The sequence below is a fragment of the Nesoenas mayeri genome (genome assembly GCF_963082525.1).
Source record: "Nesoenas mayeri genome assembly, chromosome: 1".
NCBI lineage: Eukaryota > Metazoa > Chordata > Aves > Columbiformes > Columbidae > Nesoenas > Nesoenas mayeri.
The window spans coordinates 211,096,309-211,117,412 of NC_137541.1; the positions used below are offsets into that span (position 1 = coordinate 211,096,309).

General features: G+C 45.1%; 1 protein-coding gene across 1 annotated transcript in view; it reads right to left on the bottom strand.

The window, feature by feature from the left end:
* The window catches only part of GDPD5 (glycerophosphodiester phosphodiesterase domain containing 5), a gene marked incomplete at its 5' end in the record, with an annotated part of 117,690 nt that overhangs the window by 3,057 nt on the left and 93,529 nt on the right, over positions 1-21,104 (bottom strand). The window contains 6 exons of the mRNA XM_080363184.1: positions 5,900-5,982; positions 9,331-9,478; positions 11,696-11,853; positions 13,642-13,860; positions 14,804-14,954; positions 17,259-17,341. Of these exons, the coding sequence (XP_080219310.1) occupies positions 5,900-5,982; positions 9,331-9,478; positions 11,696-11,853; positions 13,642-13,860; positions 14,804-14,954; positions 17,259-17,341 (842 nt within the window). The remainder of the gene's footprint in view (positions 1-5,899; positions 5,983-9,330; positions 9,479-11,695; positions 11,854-13,641; positions 13,861-14,803; positions 14,955-17,258; positions 17,342-21,104) is intronic.

Here is a 21,104-nt window from a genome sequence, read left to right on the forward strand (position 1 = left end):
AGCCCCTTGGCTGCAGAGGTGCTAGAATTTGGAATCAAATATGCATCTGCTGCTGCAACAGGGGAAACCAGGGCTTGGTGGGCTCAGACAAAGCAGATCCCATTGCAAAGGGATGCTGTTCAGGCCAGGCTCTCATAGTCCACACTCCAGCGATTCATCCTACCTTCTGACCACAGAAAAAGGCTTTAAATTAAATCTCAGTATTCCTGCTGGAGCCAGGGAGGTTATGTGGCTCTTAGATGGAGAAACAGCAGGGATTTAGGGTGACTTATTTGGTTTCTGATCTTCTGGCACCATCTAGCGGCTCAACCACACAAGAGAAGGTGATTTTTTGGTTGGTTTTTTTTTAGGGTGACAACCACCTTCTCTTAAATTTCTAACCCCCTCTCCAACTCCAGAAGCAGATTTGGGAAGCCACACACATCTCTAATCTGGGTCCACAGCAACAGCCTGACAAAGTAACATCCACAAGAGAGGTTCTGTAATTTTTCCAAGAAAACCTAGCTGGTGGTGATATCATGGGGTTTCCATCGCCATCCCAAATCCCAGCACTGACACCTCACCCTCAGGCTCTGACCAGGGTATGGATAAAAGGGGTGCTCTGCTACAGAAAGAGGGGGTGGGATGGTAACACAACACAGCCCACAGACCCATGGAGAGAAGCAACACAGAGGAGGCACAAGGTGAAAAAGACATTAAAGTATATAAAAAAACCCAAGAAAAATATTTTTCTTCTATTATAATCACCTTATTGCTGTCTACAACTACCTGAATAGGAGGTTGTAGTATGGAGGGTGTTGGTCTCTTCTCCTAAGTAACAAGCAATAGGACAAGAAGAAATGGCCTCAAGTTGCACCAGGGGAGGTTTAGAATGGATATTAGGAAAAAATTCTTCACGAAAAGGCTGTGAGGCATTGGAACCGGCTGCCCAGGGCAGTGGTGGAGTCACCATCCCCGGAAGGGTTTGACAGATGGGCAGATGAGGTTCTCAGGGACATGGGGTAGTGCCAGAGTTGGGCTAATGGTTGGACTCTATGATCTTGGGGGTCTTTTTCAACCCAAATAATTCTGTGATTCTATGATCATTTAAGCTGAGCCACTTGGACTTGGAAAATAATCACTTTTACTGTTAGTGTCTCATGTAGGCAGATCCCACTAAGGTCAATATGGTTGCAAGTGCAATGGATATCACAGCACCAGCTGCTCCTTAATCGATAATCAGGTCCAAAACATACTGCTACAACGAGTCTTTTCTTTGCTCACAACATCAGAATTTTCAGCATCAGGCTGGGCTGCACGGCCAAAAGGCACAATGAGCTCTTGCCCATAGGTCCTAGACATCCCATGGAGAGCTTTGGACCATTTGGGGGCACAGCCCGGCCTCAGAGGGGTGCAGGGTGCAGGCTTTTCTCCTCCTTCCAAGAGGAATGAGCACTGCTCTGCTTTCCATCTCCCACGGTGGTTAAATATGGATGAGGTGCCAATGATTCCTCTCACAGGGGTGCATCGCTATGACTGAACAAACGAGGAAAGGGTAACCCCATTTTTCAAGGGTACTTTGAAACACCCACTTAGAAGAGCCACCAGTACATGTAATCGCTATGCAAATCCAATCAACATCACGTGAAATACTTTCTGCTGTGCTCGGTAGCCTTTGGGTCTCCAGAAAGCTCGTTTAATAGAAAAACAGCACCTCTCCTACCCCCTTGGACTGTGTTGTAATCGGCCACGTTTAGGACAGCAGCGTGCAAAAAGGTCAGACAGACAGCAGGTAGGTCTCGTTCTGGGATGTTGGCGTCAAAGCGGACCAGACGGACACGGGGTGGGAACAGACTAAAAAATACTGGGACAACAACACAGAGACAGCATAGACCGTGTTAGGGCCACGACCGGACTCTTGTGTTGGAGGGGGAGATGCGAAATGATAGGGAAAAGAGATGGGTAGGGTTGGGAAGAAAAGGGGGTTGATCGGTACCGAGGTGATAAGATGGAGCAAGCAAAGAGCCAAGCCAGCCGCAACCGTGGTCCCCATCCTGCGACCGCTCTGGTCTACAGCCTACCCAACTCCTCCAGGCCTGTCTTCTTAGCCACAAGCAAGGGGAAGGCAAGAAGAGGAAAACACCCAACCTCCATGCACCCATAGAAGGGCTCAGCCCAGCCCCAAAGCCTTTGTTGGGGAGATGCCGCGAGGACGTAACGCCGCAAGTCCAAGGTACCTCATGGAGCAGGTAGCCAATCCCAACACCCAAGGTGGTGGGTGGGCAGAGGGAAAGGGGCAGATAAGCATGGGTAGGGAGTAGCCAAATCCTCAGAAATATTACACATCCCCATGGCACACAGCAGAAGGAATGGAGAAGGTAACACGTGAAGAGTTGCGTCCGAGTACGGACACGGTGGAGGCTTTACTGCAGAAAAGCAACAGCGGTTCCCTCCAAGGGGGTGAGAACGACTGGTGAGGAAACAGCCAAATACAAGGAGAAAATTGGGTTTCCAATTGACGGCACTTCAAAATCCAGCATCCCAGGCTCATCCCCTTCCTGGGTGCAATGCCGTTTATTTTCACGCTGCATTTCCAGTTTCACAGTGGTGTAACTGGGAAAAGACTCCTGATCCCAAGCTCTGAGTGCAGTGATTGATGAGCCAAACCTTTCTATTTATTAGTTTCATTAATTCATTCCCAGGGCTAAAGAAGTGATACTTTATATAATTATATGAGCTACATTATTTTCTTTAGAATTGGCCAATTTAGAAGAGGTTGGTCTCAAAAAAACCCCAGTAAATACAGGATGGAGTGGGATGTTTCGCAGTGGGATTATTTCCATGGAGAAAGTGTTACATCCACTGGGAATTTACCAATTACAACACACTGCAGGATGTCAGAATAGGGCTGTTTTAAAAGGCAGCAGCTTAGACCATTACAACAGAAGGTCAGATTGCCTTCAAAACATCTACCAGCCTCAGCTTCAGGCTCCTGTGGTGCTCATCACTACGGACCATGCAACGTTCACACCCTTATGGTCCCCCTGTGAAGCCAGATGTTTGAAAGCATCGTGAAAAGCTGTGTCCTGCCCTGTCCATCTGCAGTGAAGCCGAAACACAGAGAGGGAGAAAGAAAAGAAGGAAGGTTGAATGAAAAAAAGAAAAAAAACAAACAAGAGAAAGAGGAGGAAAGCACCAGAATTACCTGATCATGTGATAGCTGTGAGATGCCAGAATGCAGCAGAGAGAGAAAGAGGAGGAACATGCACAACAGTCAGAGCAGTAAGAAAATAAACAAGGCAAAGTGGCAAAATAAAAGAAAAGATCGGTTAGAAGTCATCACAGTTGGTATTTCCCCTCCGGAGGGGCTGCCACGGTCCTGGAGCAGAACAGCAGGAGCCATCCCCAGCTGTGGCTACGGAGGAGACACAAGCCATGCGTAGGAGACAGGACGAGCAACATCGAAGCGGTGGCTCTTTTCCCACCCGCCCCCCCTCATCCTTGCATGAAGGAAGCAGCTCTGTTTTGCCCCTCCCAAAAACAATTACTTCAGAAAAAGAAAAAAATAAATAAATAGAGAAAAGAAAACCAAAAATAAAACACCAACCACAACACAACACTGAAGGTCAAATGCCAAGCCCCATTTCCCGGAGCTGAATCACATCAGCAGGTATTTGTCAGGCAATTCTGCCACGATTTGCTTTTGATATGACCTCGATGATGCTACAAATTCTTACATGTGGTGGAGAAACTGGAAGGGCAGGGAAATGGCACAAGACTCTCAGAAGAACAAGCCCTTTGCTGCAGAAAGTCCAACTTCTGGTGCTAGATTATTCTACTTCTTCCTTCTACTGACTTTGGGTTGAGTTGTCCCGAGAGAGAGACCCAAAAGAAGACATTTGACCCTGCTAATATGGATCCCATGCGGCCAGACACCTCTGAGCATCTGCCTTTCTCCATCAGGTCCAGAGGCCGGGAAGGGAGCTCAGTGCTTCAGGTTGACGGATCTTGAGGAAAGCTGGTGGCAGCTCCCAGCTCTTCTCACCTGCATCACATTTACACTGAGGGTGGAAGAGAAGTCCTGCAATAACGCTTTCCTTCTTTATCCTGCTTCCTCTTGCCTTACTCCATCCAACCTCTTCCAAACCAGAAGAAATCCAATCCGTGCAGAGAGGAAGAGTCTGACTATCGCCAAGTCCACGTAGCTTGTGACTTCTCCCTCTCTCCAAGCAAACATTTCACTCTGCTTTGGGACCTAGAGTTCCTATTTAATAGGTTGAATCTGTTTGATTTTTTCAGCTGTGGTCTCCTGGGTCTGGTTCAGCAAAGCCATCTAAACCTGACTTTGGGAGGTGATGCGAAAGACTGTAAATATCTTATCAACTTGGTTCAAATTCTGCTCTTCAGAGAGGTCAGTCCCTGTCTCCAGACTCCTCTATGCATTTCTGTATCTGACAGAGAAATACAGGGTCTAAAGAGCAGAGATATTTCTTATTAAACCAACTGACAAATTTGATGGAGTGGAGGCAGCTTCCAGGCAACACAACCCTTCTGGAGAAAAGGCTTAATTGGCCACAATTCAGATCACAAGGCTTCTTTGAAAAAATGTTAATCTTGTCTTGGTCAGTGGTTTCATTAGCTCTCAGGAAATTTAATCTGAGAGGAGAGTTTTGAATCTACTGCTCGCTCCATTATCCCACATTGGGATTGGGGACCCACCGGGCACAGGGACTGTGCAAGTCATTAATTTAGACACAATTATAAACCGACCAAACATCTGGCCTAAAGTCAAATCCATAGCGGGTGCTGGCAGGAGCAATAGCCCACTATAACATGGGAAAAATACCCAGATAGTTAAGCACCCAGGGGAAGGAAAAGAGATCACTGCAAGTAGATGATAACTAGGATAACATGACAGCAAAATCACTGGCTCATGAGGCTGAAGCAAATTAAATTGCTGCTCATAACACAAAGGCATTTCAGATACAAGAAGGAAGGAAAGTGCTGGTCCCTTGACGTCTTGAGGACAGATGAGATGACAGAGCCAGGGGAAGAGGGGATGGATTTTCAAGAATGACACATTTTCCCAGGAGAAAGATGCTGCTTCTCGCTGGAGGGACCACAGCTCTCTCTGAACTCACCTTTTTTTTACCCCAGAGGGGGTTATTACACTGTCACCAACGACAGCTAAAATGCCTCCTAGGAGAAAAGGCACATCATGGAGAAAACACCGTGGTTTCTTCCAGTATAATCAAGAGGAGGGGTAGCTTGGCCACCTCTGTCATTAGGAAGCTGATTTCCATCTTCCTGATTTATCAGTGTCTTAACTTGCTCTGCTCCCAGGTTTTACGCTCCACGTTTGTTTTCGGGGATCCTGCTGTGTCCTCATCAAATCCTTGCTCTGCCTTTTCTTTGGAAAATGGAGAGACTTTATGCATCAAACCAAGCAACTGATTCGATTTGCTAAATCATAATATTTCTATTTCTTCAGCCAAATGGGAACAAGCTGATTTAAGAGAATTCTAACATGTTCTTTTTGAAGATTTCAATGATGGAATCTCAAAACATCTCTTCTTCCTTTAAGGCATTTTAATCTCCTTCTCAACATCCAATTCCCCAAAGCATTTACAGTTTCTCTCCCACATGCATTTATGAACAGAGCAAAGCGTCTATCACCAGTATTTTGAGATCTCTTGTTTCATCTTAAAAAGCAGAAACTGCATCCAATTCCATGCCACATCTCAGAAGTGGAATTATTGTTTGAAGCCTTTGTAAGGTGTTTTAATAAACAGTTTCCCTGCTATTGCGATCCAAACACCGGAGGAGCACGGTGTCCACCTCTACCATTTCCAACCCCACGCTCTGAACGAAAAAACACACCACAAATACAGGAGAGTCAAGCTGTAACGATGCTACTTACTTCTGGAATATAAAAACTCCTACAATTACGATAAATGAAATGAGATCAGATGTGATCCAGATTAGGTGGTACTCGTCTGGAGGCTGGAAGACACAAAAAAAAAGAACAGAAGCACATCTTAAACCTTTTGGGTTTGTACAATCATGTTGCTGAAGTTATCACCAGGGCAGAAAGAAAAGCACAGAGCTGCAGGGGTCACATATAAATCAGTTTATGACATTTCTAATCTAGCCAGTCACCCAAAATAACATTATCAGAAAATAAAACCTGCAAACAAGAACAATTGTAAACTCTCCCTCCTTTTGTGCGCTGATATTTTCTCAGAGCTCTGTGGGCTGGAAGTCTCTTATCTCAGCTGTAACTCAAGGTGAGGGGAAAACCCTCTTTGGAAATCCAGGTCTGTGGGAAAACATAGAAATACGTACACATTGCACATGAGACATGCAGGGTCCATTTTCAGTGCTAGTAGTTGCTGTTTTAAGTGTATACTTCTCAATTTCTGTCCTTTAAGGCACTGGTAGGTCTGGTTCCAGTTGCCAGACTAATTGGCTGTGATCGTCATACCAGCTAAACCCACCATCCGAACCCACCACTACTTCACATTGATTTTGTGCTTCCCAGGAAAAAGCAGCACTAGTAAAGACCAAAAAAGTGCTAATAATAATAATAAACTCCTGACGATGCTCAGCAGCATCACCCACCAGTGATGCTAACAGATTTCTCTTATCCCAAACCTGCACCAGTCCCAACCAGGAAAAGAGCTGCTGATTTCATACTAGACACATCCACCACAACCATCATAATACACACAAATAATATTTCATTAGAGAAACAGAATATATAATGCACAAAGGTGAGTTCAATACAATGATAGTGTGACATGGATAAAATCAGTTGGGAACCATCAGCTTTGCTCCATCTCCCAGCAGAGAATAACGTGGTTTTCTGCTCAGCGACTCCTTGTGCATCTTAATTTCTCCTGTGAATGCGCACCACAGAATTAGCAGGGCAACGCTTTAAATAGGCAATGCTACTGATGAAGATTAAATTCTCATATTTTCCAGCTTAATTACAGAAGGGTGACATTTAGTGCTACATTTGCTGCATCTATTAAGACCAACAAACACAAAACTGATGTTTCCCATTCTCTTGGCAGGAGGGTGTCACCATAACTAAGTATTTTGAGTGAAAAGTCAAGAGTGTTCTAATTTAGAACAAAATCCACACATACAAATTTTTGATTTATGCAAGTGTTTGGTATTCCACAACTTAAGACTCAAATAGCGAGTTTTATTGTGGGGCAAAAGTTGCATTTCCTATTAGACACTCCAGGCAATAGGGAGACATTAACACAACTTTCTAGGTAAATACCAGCACCCGATTACAGGGGTTTTTTTTCCAAGTTCTGCAGAAAACTCAAAGCTAGAAGTTTTTGGTACAAAATCAAGGTTTTATAAATGATAAATATGGAATTTTGAGGTGATCAAAAGAGGAAAACTGGATTATTCAAGAATATATGCACCCCACACACATTGTTATTGGAGTGCCCAGTGAGCCGGCTCCTCCTTGGCCCTGCAGAAGAGGGAGCACAGGTCAGCAAACATCTACTGCAGATACAATTTGTTATTCTGCTCCATCCACACCAAGATACACACAGAAATTCACTATATTTGACCCGCAAATCCCTTTTTTTCAGACAGGGCTGTTTCAGTGTGATTTTATCTTCTTTTAATAAACTTGACCTTCTCCTCTAATCCTCCCAATTGTAGCCCATCAAACCTTCATCAATTCAGTGTGAATGGCCAGATAGCAACTCAAACCTTTGCTCTGAAGGTGACACCACAAAAACGCAGATTGAGGTCCCACACTGGGCTCCGGCTTTAAAAACATCAAGTTAGGCCGATCCCCAGCCTAAGCTTTACAAAACCCTTCTCTATGCCATGTCTGATTGCCTCTATTCTTACCAGCAGCTTTCCATCAAGAGTAGAAGAGGGAGAAGCTGTCACTTTTCCTTTGTTTTTTCTTTCCTCTTTTTATTTAAACAAAACAAGTTAAATGTATTCTTGCAATTTTAAATGTGAATGGAGCAGAAGAGATTTGCACTGTTCAGCTGGCAATAAATCCCAGCAAATCCCCCAAGGACACTTGGCACCCAAACCATCCCCCATGTCATAGAGAGGACAAAGATTACATCACCCAAGCGCTTCAATATGTAGGAAATCAAGGAATTTTGACGCTGCCGGTGATATAATAGTGTGCATTCAGAGCAGAACGCTGATTTGGAAGTCCAGCAGATGGGAGGGCTCTTGGCGGAAGGCTCTAAATATCAGCAAAGAGGTTTTTGGAGTTAAAAAATAAGCTGCCAGTGATGTGCACACAGCTCCTGCCAGCTGGAGCGGAGGACAGATGTTTGCAGCAGCATGATCCAGATGAGAATAATCTCTTCTGCCAACAGATTCAGTCTGTATAAAACCATTTCCAACTCTTGAATTTGTGTAGTCAGACACAAGCAGTAGGTTAAGCTAAGATTAAGGATATTGTACATAGATATTCATCCTTCTAGGCCACAATCTTGAGGTTCTGTCTCCAGATAAAGATGCAGATAACTCAATGTTAAAGTCTCCTTGTGCTCACCTAATTTTGTGCTCACCTAATCCCCCTTTTGCAAGCAGGATAGTAGGTAAAAGAGCTGCCCTCTGTCCTAGCCCCAACAGCATCTGTCATCAAAAAATATCCTCTCCATCAAATGCACTTACATTGCCACAGCTAAACTCTTGTTCTGGAAATACTCTGATGCAATCATTTCAGTGTTTCCCCTCCAGTTCGACATGAATATTTCTGTTTAGTTCAGAGGCCCAAAGTGCTGGGGGAGTTTTCAGAGAGTTTACTGGCTACATGATGGGTAAGGGGGCTGCCTTTAGTCTCTGGTTGTTTCTTGTTCATCAATGGGGTAGCCAGAGGTAAAACTTGTCGTCATTTGATATTAAAAATGGGCAAAAAGCTGGTTCTCTGGCCTGGCCATAATACAGAAGCCAGGTTTGCTGTTTCACCTGTGTGCCTGCTGCTGCTGCAACTCAACAGCTGCTCAGCCGGTATGGAAAGGCTTTTTTTCCATTGGATAAAAATAGAAAAAATCATGTGGGTTAAATGGGGTGCGCAACACAACATCCAAGGCTCCTAAACCCTGTATGGGGAGAGATGGGGCCGTCTGAAGGGATTGTGCAAGAGGAGCATTGATCTATTACCATCTCAGGGCTCAGGAATACACAGGGGGGAAAACACTGAAGCCAAATAGGCACCCAACCCAACCGAACTTTCCTGCAGAAACCCACTAGACACATGGTTGCAGTGATCAATGGCCACCTCTACACCCATCACTGCATCCCCCACCTTCCAGGGATTCACAGCACCTTCCCAGACATCATGCTTACCATGAGCCAGATGGGAAAAGGCACCTTGCGAAGGACATGGGAGCTGTCGGAGGTGACCGACTGGACACCGGCACACCACAGGATGGAGTAAAGCCAGGGCTCGTTCACAGTGTAGAGATTCATACTCAGGTTCGCCATGGCGTAGTCCCTGCCAGGAGACAGAGTGAGATGTCAGTCCCCCCGCAAACCTCAGACCCTCATGGAATTCAAGCTGGAGGGACCTTCAAAGCTCATCCAGACCAATCCCTGCCATGAGCAGGGACATCTTCACCAGCTCAGGTTGCTCAGAGCCCCATCCAGCCTGGCCTGGGATGTCTTCAGGGATGGTTCATCCACCACCTCTCTGGCCAACCTGGACCAGTGTTTTATCACCCTCAGTGTCAAACATTTCTTCCTTGTGTCTGGCCTGAATCTCTTGTCTTTGAGTTTAAAACCATCATTCCTTGTACTATCACAACAGGCCATGCTCAAAAGTCTGTCCCCAGCTTTCTTAAAAGCCCTTTTTAAGTCCCCTCCAAGAGGAGAACTTCTGCCATCAACCACCATTGTAATCTCAGCTAGATTTATTGGGTCTGAATTGCACAAAATGGGTTTTTTAACAAGGCACGCTCACTTCATAAGCAACTTGAAGGCATTGCAATAAACTGGTTGGAACTTGAAAGGATTCTTCCCTCCTTGGATGCTGCCTGACCCAGGCCACAGCCCATCTCAGATACTTCCTCACGAATGATGGGCACATAGTGTTTTTCTAATACCCACTTCATCACGTTGATGTAAAATTAATATCTGGCTCAGACGCTTGTAGCACATCATAGACAATTTACTTAATTAAAAACTGTCAGACTGAAGTTCCAACATCAATTCCTGCAACTCCCATGCCCTTGTTTTGGGGACAGTCGCAGAGTTATAGCTTCCAGTATCCTAAGGCCATTTTCCAAGAAGCTAAAACTGCAAGTTGTTGTACAAGAGCTGTCAGCTGCAAACAAAATGTCATGCTAGGACCAGAGGAAATGGCCTCAAGTTGCGCAAGGGCAGGCTGAGGTTGGATCTTGGGAACAATTTCTTCCCAGAAAGGGCTGTCAGGCATTGGAACAGGCTGCCCAGGGCAGTGCTGGAGTCACCATCCCTGGAGGGTTGAACAGATGGACATGAGGTTCTCAGGGACATGGGGCAGTGCCAGGGCTGGGGGAACAGTTGGACTCGACCTTAAAGGTCTTTTCCAACCAAAATGATTCTATGACTGCAACAACATTTGACTGAACACCACCAGGCCTTCAGGGTTCAAGCAACACTCAGGTAGCAGGTCTGAGTTTGGAGATTCTGAGGTGGGACTGATGAGAGATTGTGGCTGATGATCTGGGTTAGATGAGAGTTGGCATACAGTCCTCTCCATGAGACAGAGCAAATAGGTAAGGGAAAAACAGGCAGGAATTATCCTGCAGGTAGAGCACAGACTCTTGTTTTAAAGGTGAGCAACTAGACCAGCTGCTGGCAGCCATGGAACAACACCACTGGATTATGTTAAATTAGACAATGCTCTCAAACCACTGCAGGCTCAGTTCTTCCCTACTCTCATCTCAAATATATAACAACACAAAGCCTTTGAAGATACTTTTCTTCTGCAAAATGGTTTCATTTTCAAGTATTTCTTTGGGGAAAAAATTCTAACTCTAAAAAATATAAAAGCTTTATTAGAGACAATCTGCCCTTTCCAAGAAGGGGGCTAAAGCTGGGAGCTAACACGCTGCACCGATCAAATACAGGATCGAGCACAAGAGAAACCACATACTGTGCCAGGCTCATTAAAAAGGAGACCTGACCAGTCTAAATAGCTCAAAAAGGACAGTAGTGAAACTGGTGAATTTTCTGCAAAGAGAAATTTCTGAAAGCATATCCAGACCTTGGACTAATCGAAATTCTGTGGTAACAACTCTGAAGGAGATGAACAGAAGCAAAGGGCAGCTGCTAATGAGGATGAAACAGCACTTGAAGGTGCTTGGTGTGAAAAGCCTTCACTTTTTTCCAGAGATGACAGTGTAATACGAATCAGATGAAACATATATTTGTATTTCAAAAAGGATCATCATAAACTGAATTAGAGTATAGAGTTATTAGAGTCAGCCCTGTGTGCCTGGGAACAGCCTGGATTCTGGGTGATGGGTAGGGATAAGATTGCACAGCTCATTTCAAGAGCAAGTCCACCTGAAAAGATACCTCTGTGTGAATAAGACAGCCTGGGATGATCGGAAAAGATGCTGCTGAGCCAGGGATGCATACAGATGAAGTTAGGAAGGATGCACAGAGCTGTGGACACCTGCCACAGAGCACATGAACTATCACGCAGTGTCCTGACAGAAGGCTGTACCTGACATCCTCATTCGTGACCTTGGTGTAACGCAGGTTGAGCTTCACGATGCCCTTCTCCCTCAGGCGTTCCGCGTCCAGCTTGAGGCCAGAAGTCTGCTGGAAACCTGGTGCAATCTGTCTCACCAGCTGCCTCTCTGTGTCCGGCAGCCACATCACCTGCGGAGGAAGAGAGACAGAGGATGGCTACAGCAAAGACTGTTCATAAAGTTGGTGGCAAAAATCAGCCAGTTTACACCCAGCCAGAAGCAAAAAATCATGAGACGCTGCTTCGCTTGTCATACAAATTGTCTACAAGAAACTTATAGTCCACCATATATCTATTCAAATGCATTTCAGGATTATCTGTGAGCCCCAAGGGCTGGAATGCACAAAATCTTAGAGGTGAAAAGGGTCGAGATACAAAGAGATCAGGCCAAGGGCTCATGAGAAGAAACATAGTGCGTCCTTGAGGACCTGTCCTCCCTGCCCAGTTCAGGGCATAGAGAGAACTAAGGACACAAGGTGAAAATTGACAGTGCCGAAGAAGCCTCCCGTGATCCCGTGGCTAAGATTAGCTTTAATCACCGTTTTTATCAGGGCTGCATCTACTCTAACACAGGGCAAGGATTTCCCTAAGTGCACACAGCGTGCTCTGAAAGCGCATCCAATTAATTACTGCTAACACGCTCAGTTGCCAGGTGTAAAGTGGATGCAGGAACCAAGCTGGGCAGTTTTATGGCTTGTGCTATGTAGAGGCTGGGACCAACCAGATGATCCCAGCAGCACCACCAGGCACTGCGCTACAGTAATCCGTGTTTAATAACTCTGTGACACTCATTTACCAAAGTATCAGAGCAGCCTGGATGTAACTATATGTATTTTCATCAGGGAAAGTTAAGACATGGGTGAGAACACCACTTCACAACCCCATGTCTATGTTCCACTATTGCACCAGAGGAGGCTGAAGTTGGATCTTGGGAACAATTTCTTCCCCAAAGGGCTGTGGGGCATTGGAACAGGCTGCCCAGGGCAGTGGTGGAGTCACCAGCCCTGGAGGGTTGGACAGACAGAGACAAGGTTTTCATGGACATAGGGTAGTGCCAGGGTTGGGTTAACAGTTGGACTCAATGATCTTAAAGGTCTCTTCCAACAAAAATAATTCTATTTTTCTATGATTCTGGTAGTGATCCTGGCAGGTACGCAGACCTCCTCTCAGCTCTAGGACACCCATTTCTTCTCCAAGCAGAGGTTAACTCAAGGATGAAACAGTTGCTCAGCCCAGGAAGAAGCATGAAGGAGAGAGGAAATGCTCTCTGCTGCTCACAATCAGCTTCTGGGTCTCAACCTCTTCTCCCATATCTGAGGCTCTTATCAAATTGCTTGGTGGGAAGGAACCTCAGAAGATCCCTACTCCAACACAAACTGAGGGTAGCACTGATTTCAAACAAGGTGCTCAGGGCTTTGTACAATTGCGTCTTGAAAAGCTCCAGGGGTGGAGATCCCTCAATCTCTCCTGGCTCCTTCTCGACACTTGCCTGCCCTCCCAGGGAAAACCAGTTTCCTTATATCCAGCAAAAACCTCTCCTGTTCCAGTTCATGATGATTCTCCCTCATCTTCCTGACACACAAGCCAGTGAAGAGTTTGCATCTAACTTCTCAACATTCTCCCCACCAGTACTAGAGAGGTGATTGGTGAGCCCCACATTGAGCACGTGATTGCCAAGCAAGAAGAATAATCTCTTTCCTCCAGGCACTCACTATACTACCATGAGTACAGCCCAAGATGCTACCAAGCATCTGGAACCACCAGTGTGGAGGTACAGTCTCCCCCTCAGCATGACTTCTTGGCATAAGGTGACATTTCAAATCAAGAATACAAATGGATCAACAAATGAGACTCTTAAGGATTTGGGAAACCCATAAAGAGAGCAATTTTGGAAACGTCACCAACCCCAAAGAACTCACAGCCTGTTGTCGAATTCCCGATGCCAAGATGGTTTCCAGGGTGATGTTGATGTACGTGCTGTAGTAGGGATGAGCTGGTGGCAGGTCCTGGAAGTTCAGGATGAGCGATGTGTTGTCCTTGATCACCTCCAGCATATCTGCCAGCTTGCAGACTGACTGGTTGGCAGCTTCCAAGTAGTCGGACCTTGAGAGAGACCCGGCCGTCCAGAAAGGGTCGTTCTGAAAGCAAAGTGCATCCTCAATCAGTGCCACAAAGACCAGATTCCTCCAATACAGATGAAGACCCTTTTCTATCCCACCTTGGCATCAGTGGCAGATGCCAACAGCTATGCTCCATGACCACCTTGCAGCTTGCTGAAGTGTTTCTCTGTGCCTCAGTTTCCCTACACAAGTGGAGCTCACAGATCCTTACTGCAAGCAAGGTGAGCTGAGAAGGTCACCCCATTTCCAGGAGGAGAGCAGAGCTATAGGGCCATCATGTAATCTTCCAATGTAGTAAACAAAAACTTTACTTTCTCACACTATGTACATGATCACCAAGGATTCTTCAGAATCCAAACATAAAAAGGACAACTTATTACTAATTTATAACTAAGAGTGATCAGAGGAAAGCTATGGGCTGTTGGAAGAGATGGGCTCCTAACTTAAGGACATTCAGGAGGTTACAGGCACTACCCAGAGAGCAGCTTGGCAAAAAGAAATTCCATCTGCATGCCAAAAGGTGGGTCAAGCCCATCCCACAATTCTTCCCCTTCCTGGGCTTTGAAGACTGAATTTCTTGCTTTTTCTTTGTAAAGACAATTGTCTCCAAAAGTAAATTTAAGAAAAAGGAGCAACATATAACACAGTGTCTTTTCTGTTCTCTTCATATTCACTTTCAACCTCCTGGAGGTCACTAAGTTCTTTGTGGTGTCAACCGGGCATTAAGGTTCCTCCTTCCAGGTGACGGAAAAGGCACAGAAAGACAACATGTCTTTTAGACCAAGTCTAAGTTCAGTAGAAGACAGAACTATACGTGGTTCATGGACTCTTGGTCCAGCTGCACGTCAGACCACTCCACCAAGGAGATGGATCTACAGCTCTCCACCTCAAAGAGGGTTTAGGCATGAACTTTCACCCTTTGACCATGGCTCCAGGACACCCTCTCCATGGCCACACGCACCTGTAGGAACCATTCTCCAGCATTGAGCTTTTCCAGGTCAGTCCAGTTGAACATGGAGGAGTGCTCATAGGCCCGCTCTGGAAATACTTCCTCCACGTTGGTTGTTCTCCTGAGTGTCTTGTCATGCATCAGAAACGGCACTCCATCGTAGCTGCAAAGACAGCCAGAGGCCCCGTTACAAGTGGAGATGCACAACCATGTACATGGTACTAGAGAAATACCCGTTACCACTCCAGCCTCTCTCAAGGTTTCACATCAAAATCATAGAATCATTTTTAGTTGAAAAAGACCCTCAAGATCATTGAACCCAACCATTAACTCAACACTGTCAGTAGCCCATGTCCCTGAGAACCTCATCTCCGCATCTGTTCAACCCTCCAGGGATGGTGACTCCATCACTGCCCTGGGCAGCCTGTTCCAATGCCCCACAGCCCTTTGGGGAAGAAATTGTTCCCAAGATCCAACCTCAACCTCCCTTGGTGCAACTTGAGGCCATTACCTCTTGTCTTATCATTGTTAAGATCTCTATCAACTTAACACATGCCCAGCATCCCCAAAACCACTTGAAATGAGATGCACCCAGAGGAAAAAGTCTCTTGGATACCTGCTAGATGTTTGTAGTCGTTCAAATGCTGACATAATCTTATCCATCCCTCCCTCCTCACCATTCCAGTACCCTCCCAAAAGAATTCCGGAGTGCCAAACTCAGGTAGCTTGGACAAGAACACCCACCCTGGATGCTCACGCTAACCACAGCTTTCTGTTGTGTCTGTAGCACCCAGTAATGTCATAGGTTTTCCATACCCTGTGTGCACAGACACAAGCACAAAGTATTCTCACGTTGTTAACAGTGGATGGTGAGCAAGATTTTCAAAGACTTTCAGACTACCTGGGTACTTAATGTTCACAGGCTTTCAGCAAGATGCAAGGGCTCCAAGCAACAAAAATTGCTCTGAAATTGCCTTTTCCAATTGAAAACTGGTTTCAGGAAACAGCTGCGCTCAGGTGAGTTAAGTTCATGCATCTGAAAGAAAACTGGTTCTGGGAAAATTAAAAAGATCTTTAAGCTTTCTTCCAGCCCAATTTTCTGTGTCTGGATCAGTGTTAACACCACACAGGGCAGTGATGGTCTCTATCAAGGGCAGGGGGACAGTTGTCCATGCTCAGAAATCAAGATAACCCCAGCACAGGCAGCCTAATTATAATGATATTTTCTAAATCAAGGAGCCTATCTTCATAATAGGAGACTCAGACAAAGCCTGGAAAGGAGATGGGATTAAAATACAAACCCCATTTGAATTAGGAGACAACCCAGAGCACTCACCCCCAAAGCCAGAGGGAAAACAAAACCTAGTTTTAGATGATGGAGCAAACGCTGCCTCAGCTTCACCTTTGCCTGCAGAAGTCCCTTATCACAAAGGTCACTGGCATCTTTATATTTGCTATTTCTTGCATGTACTGTGCCAACTACCAACCCAAAGCAACGTGCTGACACAGCAACAGCATCCTCAGCAGCACACCATGCTGCTGCAATCAGGAGGGGTTTTAATAAATATAGTGGGGAAAAGGGAAAAAAAATACTGAGAGTGTGGAGTACTTAAAGGAGGTAGGAACTCAAGTTTTAACATCTCATAGCAGAGCATCATCAGATACTGCTAAGCCTTAACCGCAAAGTGGAAATCCTATGGAGTACATAACATTCATAGAATCATTTTGGTTGGAAGAGATCCTTAAGATCATCGAGTCCAGTCATAAGATAGGGAGAGCCAGGTTAGAAACCAAATGCATTAAAGCAAGGTTTAGGATAAACTACAGCTCTGCAAATCACAGAATCATAGAATAGTTTGGGCTGGAAAGGACCCTCAAAGCTCAACTAGTCCAACCCCCCTGCAATGAGGAGGGACATCATTGACTAGATCAAGTTGAACATAATAAAGATTAGCTTCATGACAGAGGTATCCATGTTCTCCTACACAGACAGCTTCACCTTTAACCACCATCTCAGTGAAATAGTTAGTAGCATCTGTGCATTACAAATAGGAACAGACAGGAGTTATCAGGTATGTTTATCATAAGAGCCCTTTTCAATGGGAAAAAGCAATAACAACCAGACACACCGGATACGAAAGACCCACTGGCAGGGTTTGGGTTATCCACTTCTCCCACGTAACAAGTGATAGGACAAGAAGAAACAGCCTCAAGTTGCACCAAGAGAGGTCTAGGCTGGATATTGGGAACAATTTCTTCCCAGAAAGGGTTGTCAGATATTGCAACAGGCTGCCCAGGGCAGTGGTGGAGTCACCATCCCTGAAGGGTTGGACAGAAAGAGATGAGGTTCTCAGGACATGGGGCAGTGCTACGGGTGGGTTAACAGTTGGACTTGATGATCTTGAAGGTCTTTTCCAACCAAAATGATTCTATGAAAGTCTCAGACCCACCCAGCACTCTGGCTTACCTCAGTACAACATCAGCTTGGACTCCATACAGCTTCTGTTCCACTGCCTTCTGGAAAGACATCAGAGTGTTTTCTGGTGCCAACTATAAGAAGAAAAAAAACCATAAAAGAAAAGAAAGGCAATAAGAGATTAGTAGTAAGTGGAAAAGTTTATGAAGCAGTGTCAGCGAGGATGCTGGAATGAAGGTTTAGGGATATTAAGAAGGCAAAACCTCTTATTTTGCAGATAATGTAGTAGCCAATTACACTGGAGTACCAGCATAATCACACCTTACTGAAGTTTGAAGATGACCAATGCGTTTGACTCCACTGATGGTTGTTCTCACACATAGCGTTCAACACAGAGTTATCGTGACCTGCAGTACCGAAAACTCAGGTCGACAGAGGTCTGGTGGAAAATTAATGTGTGAGAGATTTGCTCACCAGTGTGGTCCCCCAAACAGTGGCTTGTTGGAGACCTCCAGAAAGTGACTGTTACTGTGATGCCAATTCTCTATCCACAGGTTATATCCAGAAATACCTAAAACACCTGAACAGCTCTTCGTTGTCCTACTTTTCTATGAAAAGAAACTATTACAATGTCATTATAGAAACAAGAAAGTCCATAAACCAGGGTATTATCCATACCATGGAGAACAACTAGACCACAGATTCTGTAGCACACAATTTGATTTTCAGATCTACTCATTCAATAAAGTAATCTGCTACTCAGTCTAAGAATCAGATTTTTCTAATTACAAATGTTCTAGTAAGTTTTAACAACAATTAAAAAAATAGCCTTGAGTATAGATAATTTATCCCTACAGCTATCACAGGTGAACACTCAAATTTTATTTCAAATTCCTTCCTGTTGAATAGAACAGATGGTAATGGAATTTGGGTTCGTTTGAAAACAATACAGGGTGAAGACAAATACTTTGTTTTTCCACAAAACCAGCACAGTATAGCTGGCCTTCAAATGTGCATAATTCAACAACAGGCAGACCAGAAAAAAAAGAGACAGCTATGGAGAAAAAAGGTGGCAGGTTTTCTGCACTGAAACACAAGCACGTCAAAATAAAGCTATTTTTAAAAATCATTTTCTTTATTTTTGTTGTGGTTTTTTTCCAATTGTGCTTTCAGGTGTAACATCCTGTTTTTCCACTCATTTGCGCCACCACCAGGATCATTAAGTTTCCATCAATGAGCATTCATAACCCATGATTTTCAATATTTACTCAGGGTTTGGAAAGCAGAATAATTAAGAAAAAGGGCCTAACTTTATCACACAAGAAACATGCACAATAAATACAAAAACTACAATACATAATAAATACACAGTAAGTAGAAAAAGCTGATAAAGAGTTTAAGGTGTCTGAGAATAACTTTTTTTCTTATTGGCTGATGACCTTACATGTTCAGGCCAGCAAATCTTTAGGGAAAAATAATCAGAGCAAATGTCAGCAGCAACCTTCACACAGCTCCGGTATCTCACTACTGAATTCCTCTGGCCCAAGCCACACATCAATACTAGTTATTTTTCTTTTCGTTCAACAAAGGGGCATTGTCTTCCAAAAAAAACCTCCAAATCAAAGTCTGACTTGTCTAGGAGAAGACAGAGGAAACATCCCCATCACACCCTTTTGCACAGCCCAGCGCTGGGTCACACAAGGTCGAGCTGAAAGAGCTTTTGTACTAAATATTCCCAATGCCCTGAGCTGTCAGCAGGGAGCAGCAGCCACAAAGATCTGGAGATCACATCCAGGCTGACCTGATTAGTGTGGCCAGCAGGCCCAGGGCAGTGACCGTCTCTGTGCTGGGACCTGGGGAAGCCAAACCTCCAATCCTGGGGGCAGTTTTGGGCCCCTCACACCAAGAAAGGCCTTGAGGTGCTGGAGCGAGTTGAGAGAAGGGAACGGAGCTGGTGAGGGGCTGGAGCACAAGTGTGATGGAGCGGCTGAGGGACCTGGGGGGTTCAGCTGGAGAACAGGAGCTGAGGGGAGACCTTCTGATCTCTGAACTGCCTGAAAGGAGCTTGGAGCCAGGGGGGTCGGGCTCTGCTCCCCAGGAACAAGCGCCAGGAGCAGAGGAAACGGCCTCAAGTTGCGTCAGGGGAGGTTGAGGTTGGATGTGGGAACAATTTCTTCCCCAAAAGGGCTGTGGGGCATTGGAACAGGCTGCCCAGGGCAGTGCTGGAGTCACCATCCCTGGAGGGTTGGACAGACGGAGATGAGGTTCTCAGGGACATGGGCTACTGACAGTGTTGAGTTAATGGTTGAATTCTATGATCTTGATGGTCTTTTCCACCAAAATTATTCAATGACTATGTTCTTGGGTTGCTTTCAACATCTCAGATTTCCTCACCAAGTAACTTCAGGTTTCCTCAGGATACACTGCAATATGATCCTCTCTCTGCTGGGTAATGCTCAATATTTTTGGGGGGAGACTCCAGCAGTCATAAGGAAATAAAGTGTGTGGTGTTCAAACTAGAAACAGTTGAACTAGAGAAACCAAAGTATGATGCAACACCACCAGCCTAAGGAAGGGTTCCTGGGCAGACACAATGCAAGTCCCAGCTCAAGATGCAACACCACATCAAGCAGCAACTGAACTCACACCCATATAAGCAGCCATTCCAGGGATGTGGACGTACAAGGAACAGAAAAGCAAAGTGTGTTGAGTTGTAAATCATCTCTCAACCTAAAGGAGACTGGAAAAGGCAGGTTGGACTACCTCAGCTAAGCTACCAGTGTAAAAAGGGCAGGACAACAAGGGCAGGATGACACACCTAATCAATTAAGAGTTCATTTTGCATGAATCTGGGCTAATGAAAGCAAACACGTGTGGCTACAACAGTATTCCACCTCTGTAAAAGAGGACTATCATGACCAAGTTCTTCTCCTGTCTTTCCTGTACACCAAACTCTGGCACAGCAGAATCCTCACCCAGAGAAGACGCAGGGTCTGCTGTTTGATAACAAGGTTAAAGGCACTTCTTGCCTCTCTTCAGTAAAACTGAGATTTTCATTGAGTTTCAGAACTTGGTTCATTATGACTGTCCCATTCTCAACACTCAGACAGTTGCTACTGGGCTTGACCCCATGGAGAGATAATCCCAGCCCCAGAAGTGGAATATCTGTCTACAACTACCTGAAAGCAGGTTGAAACATGGAGGGTGTTGGTCTTTCCTCGCAATTAGCAAGTGACAGGACAAGAGGAAATGGCCTCAAGTTGCACCAAGGGAGGTTTAGATTGGATATTAGGAAAAAATTCTTCATGGAAAGGGCTGTTGGGCATTAGAACAGGCTGCCCAGGGCAGTGGTGGAGTCACCATCCCTGGAGGAATTTAAAAGGCATTTAGATGAGGTTCTTAGGGACATGGTTTAGTATTAGAGTTAGGTTAAGTTATGGTTGGACTCAGTGATTCTGAGGGTCTCTTCCAACTGAAATTATTCTATGATTCTATTCTATGATTCTACTACCTTACTCCTGCCTCATCTCTAGCCCCTGCAGAGGCAGAAGACCAAGTTTCACTCTTCTAGAAGATAAAAATCTAACTGAATCCCACCAGGGCTACATGTGGCTGCTCAGATACGAGGCACATCCATCCATTTTCCAAGAACCTGACTCCAAGTGCAAGTTAAATAAACTTGAAAACTGGCCACATCTGTGTTGAAAATGCAGCTTTACAGAGGAAACGACATTTTAAAACTAAGTCACTTAAGGTCTGGCAGTTCAAATACACACTTAGAAACTCTAACGTCAACTTCATCACGACACCACTGGAAGTGAAGAGCATTCTCTTGAAGAGCATCACAGATGGATGAACATCTCTGGCTGCTCTGAATCAGCAACCGGCACGGACGTC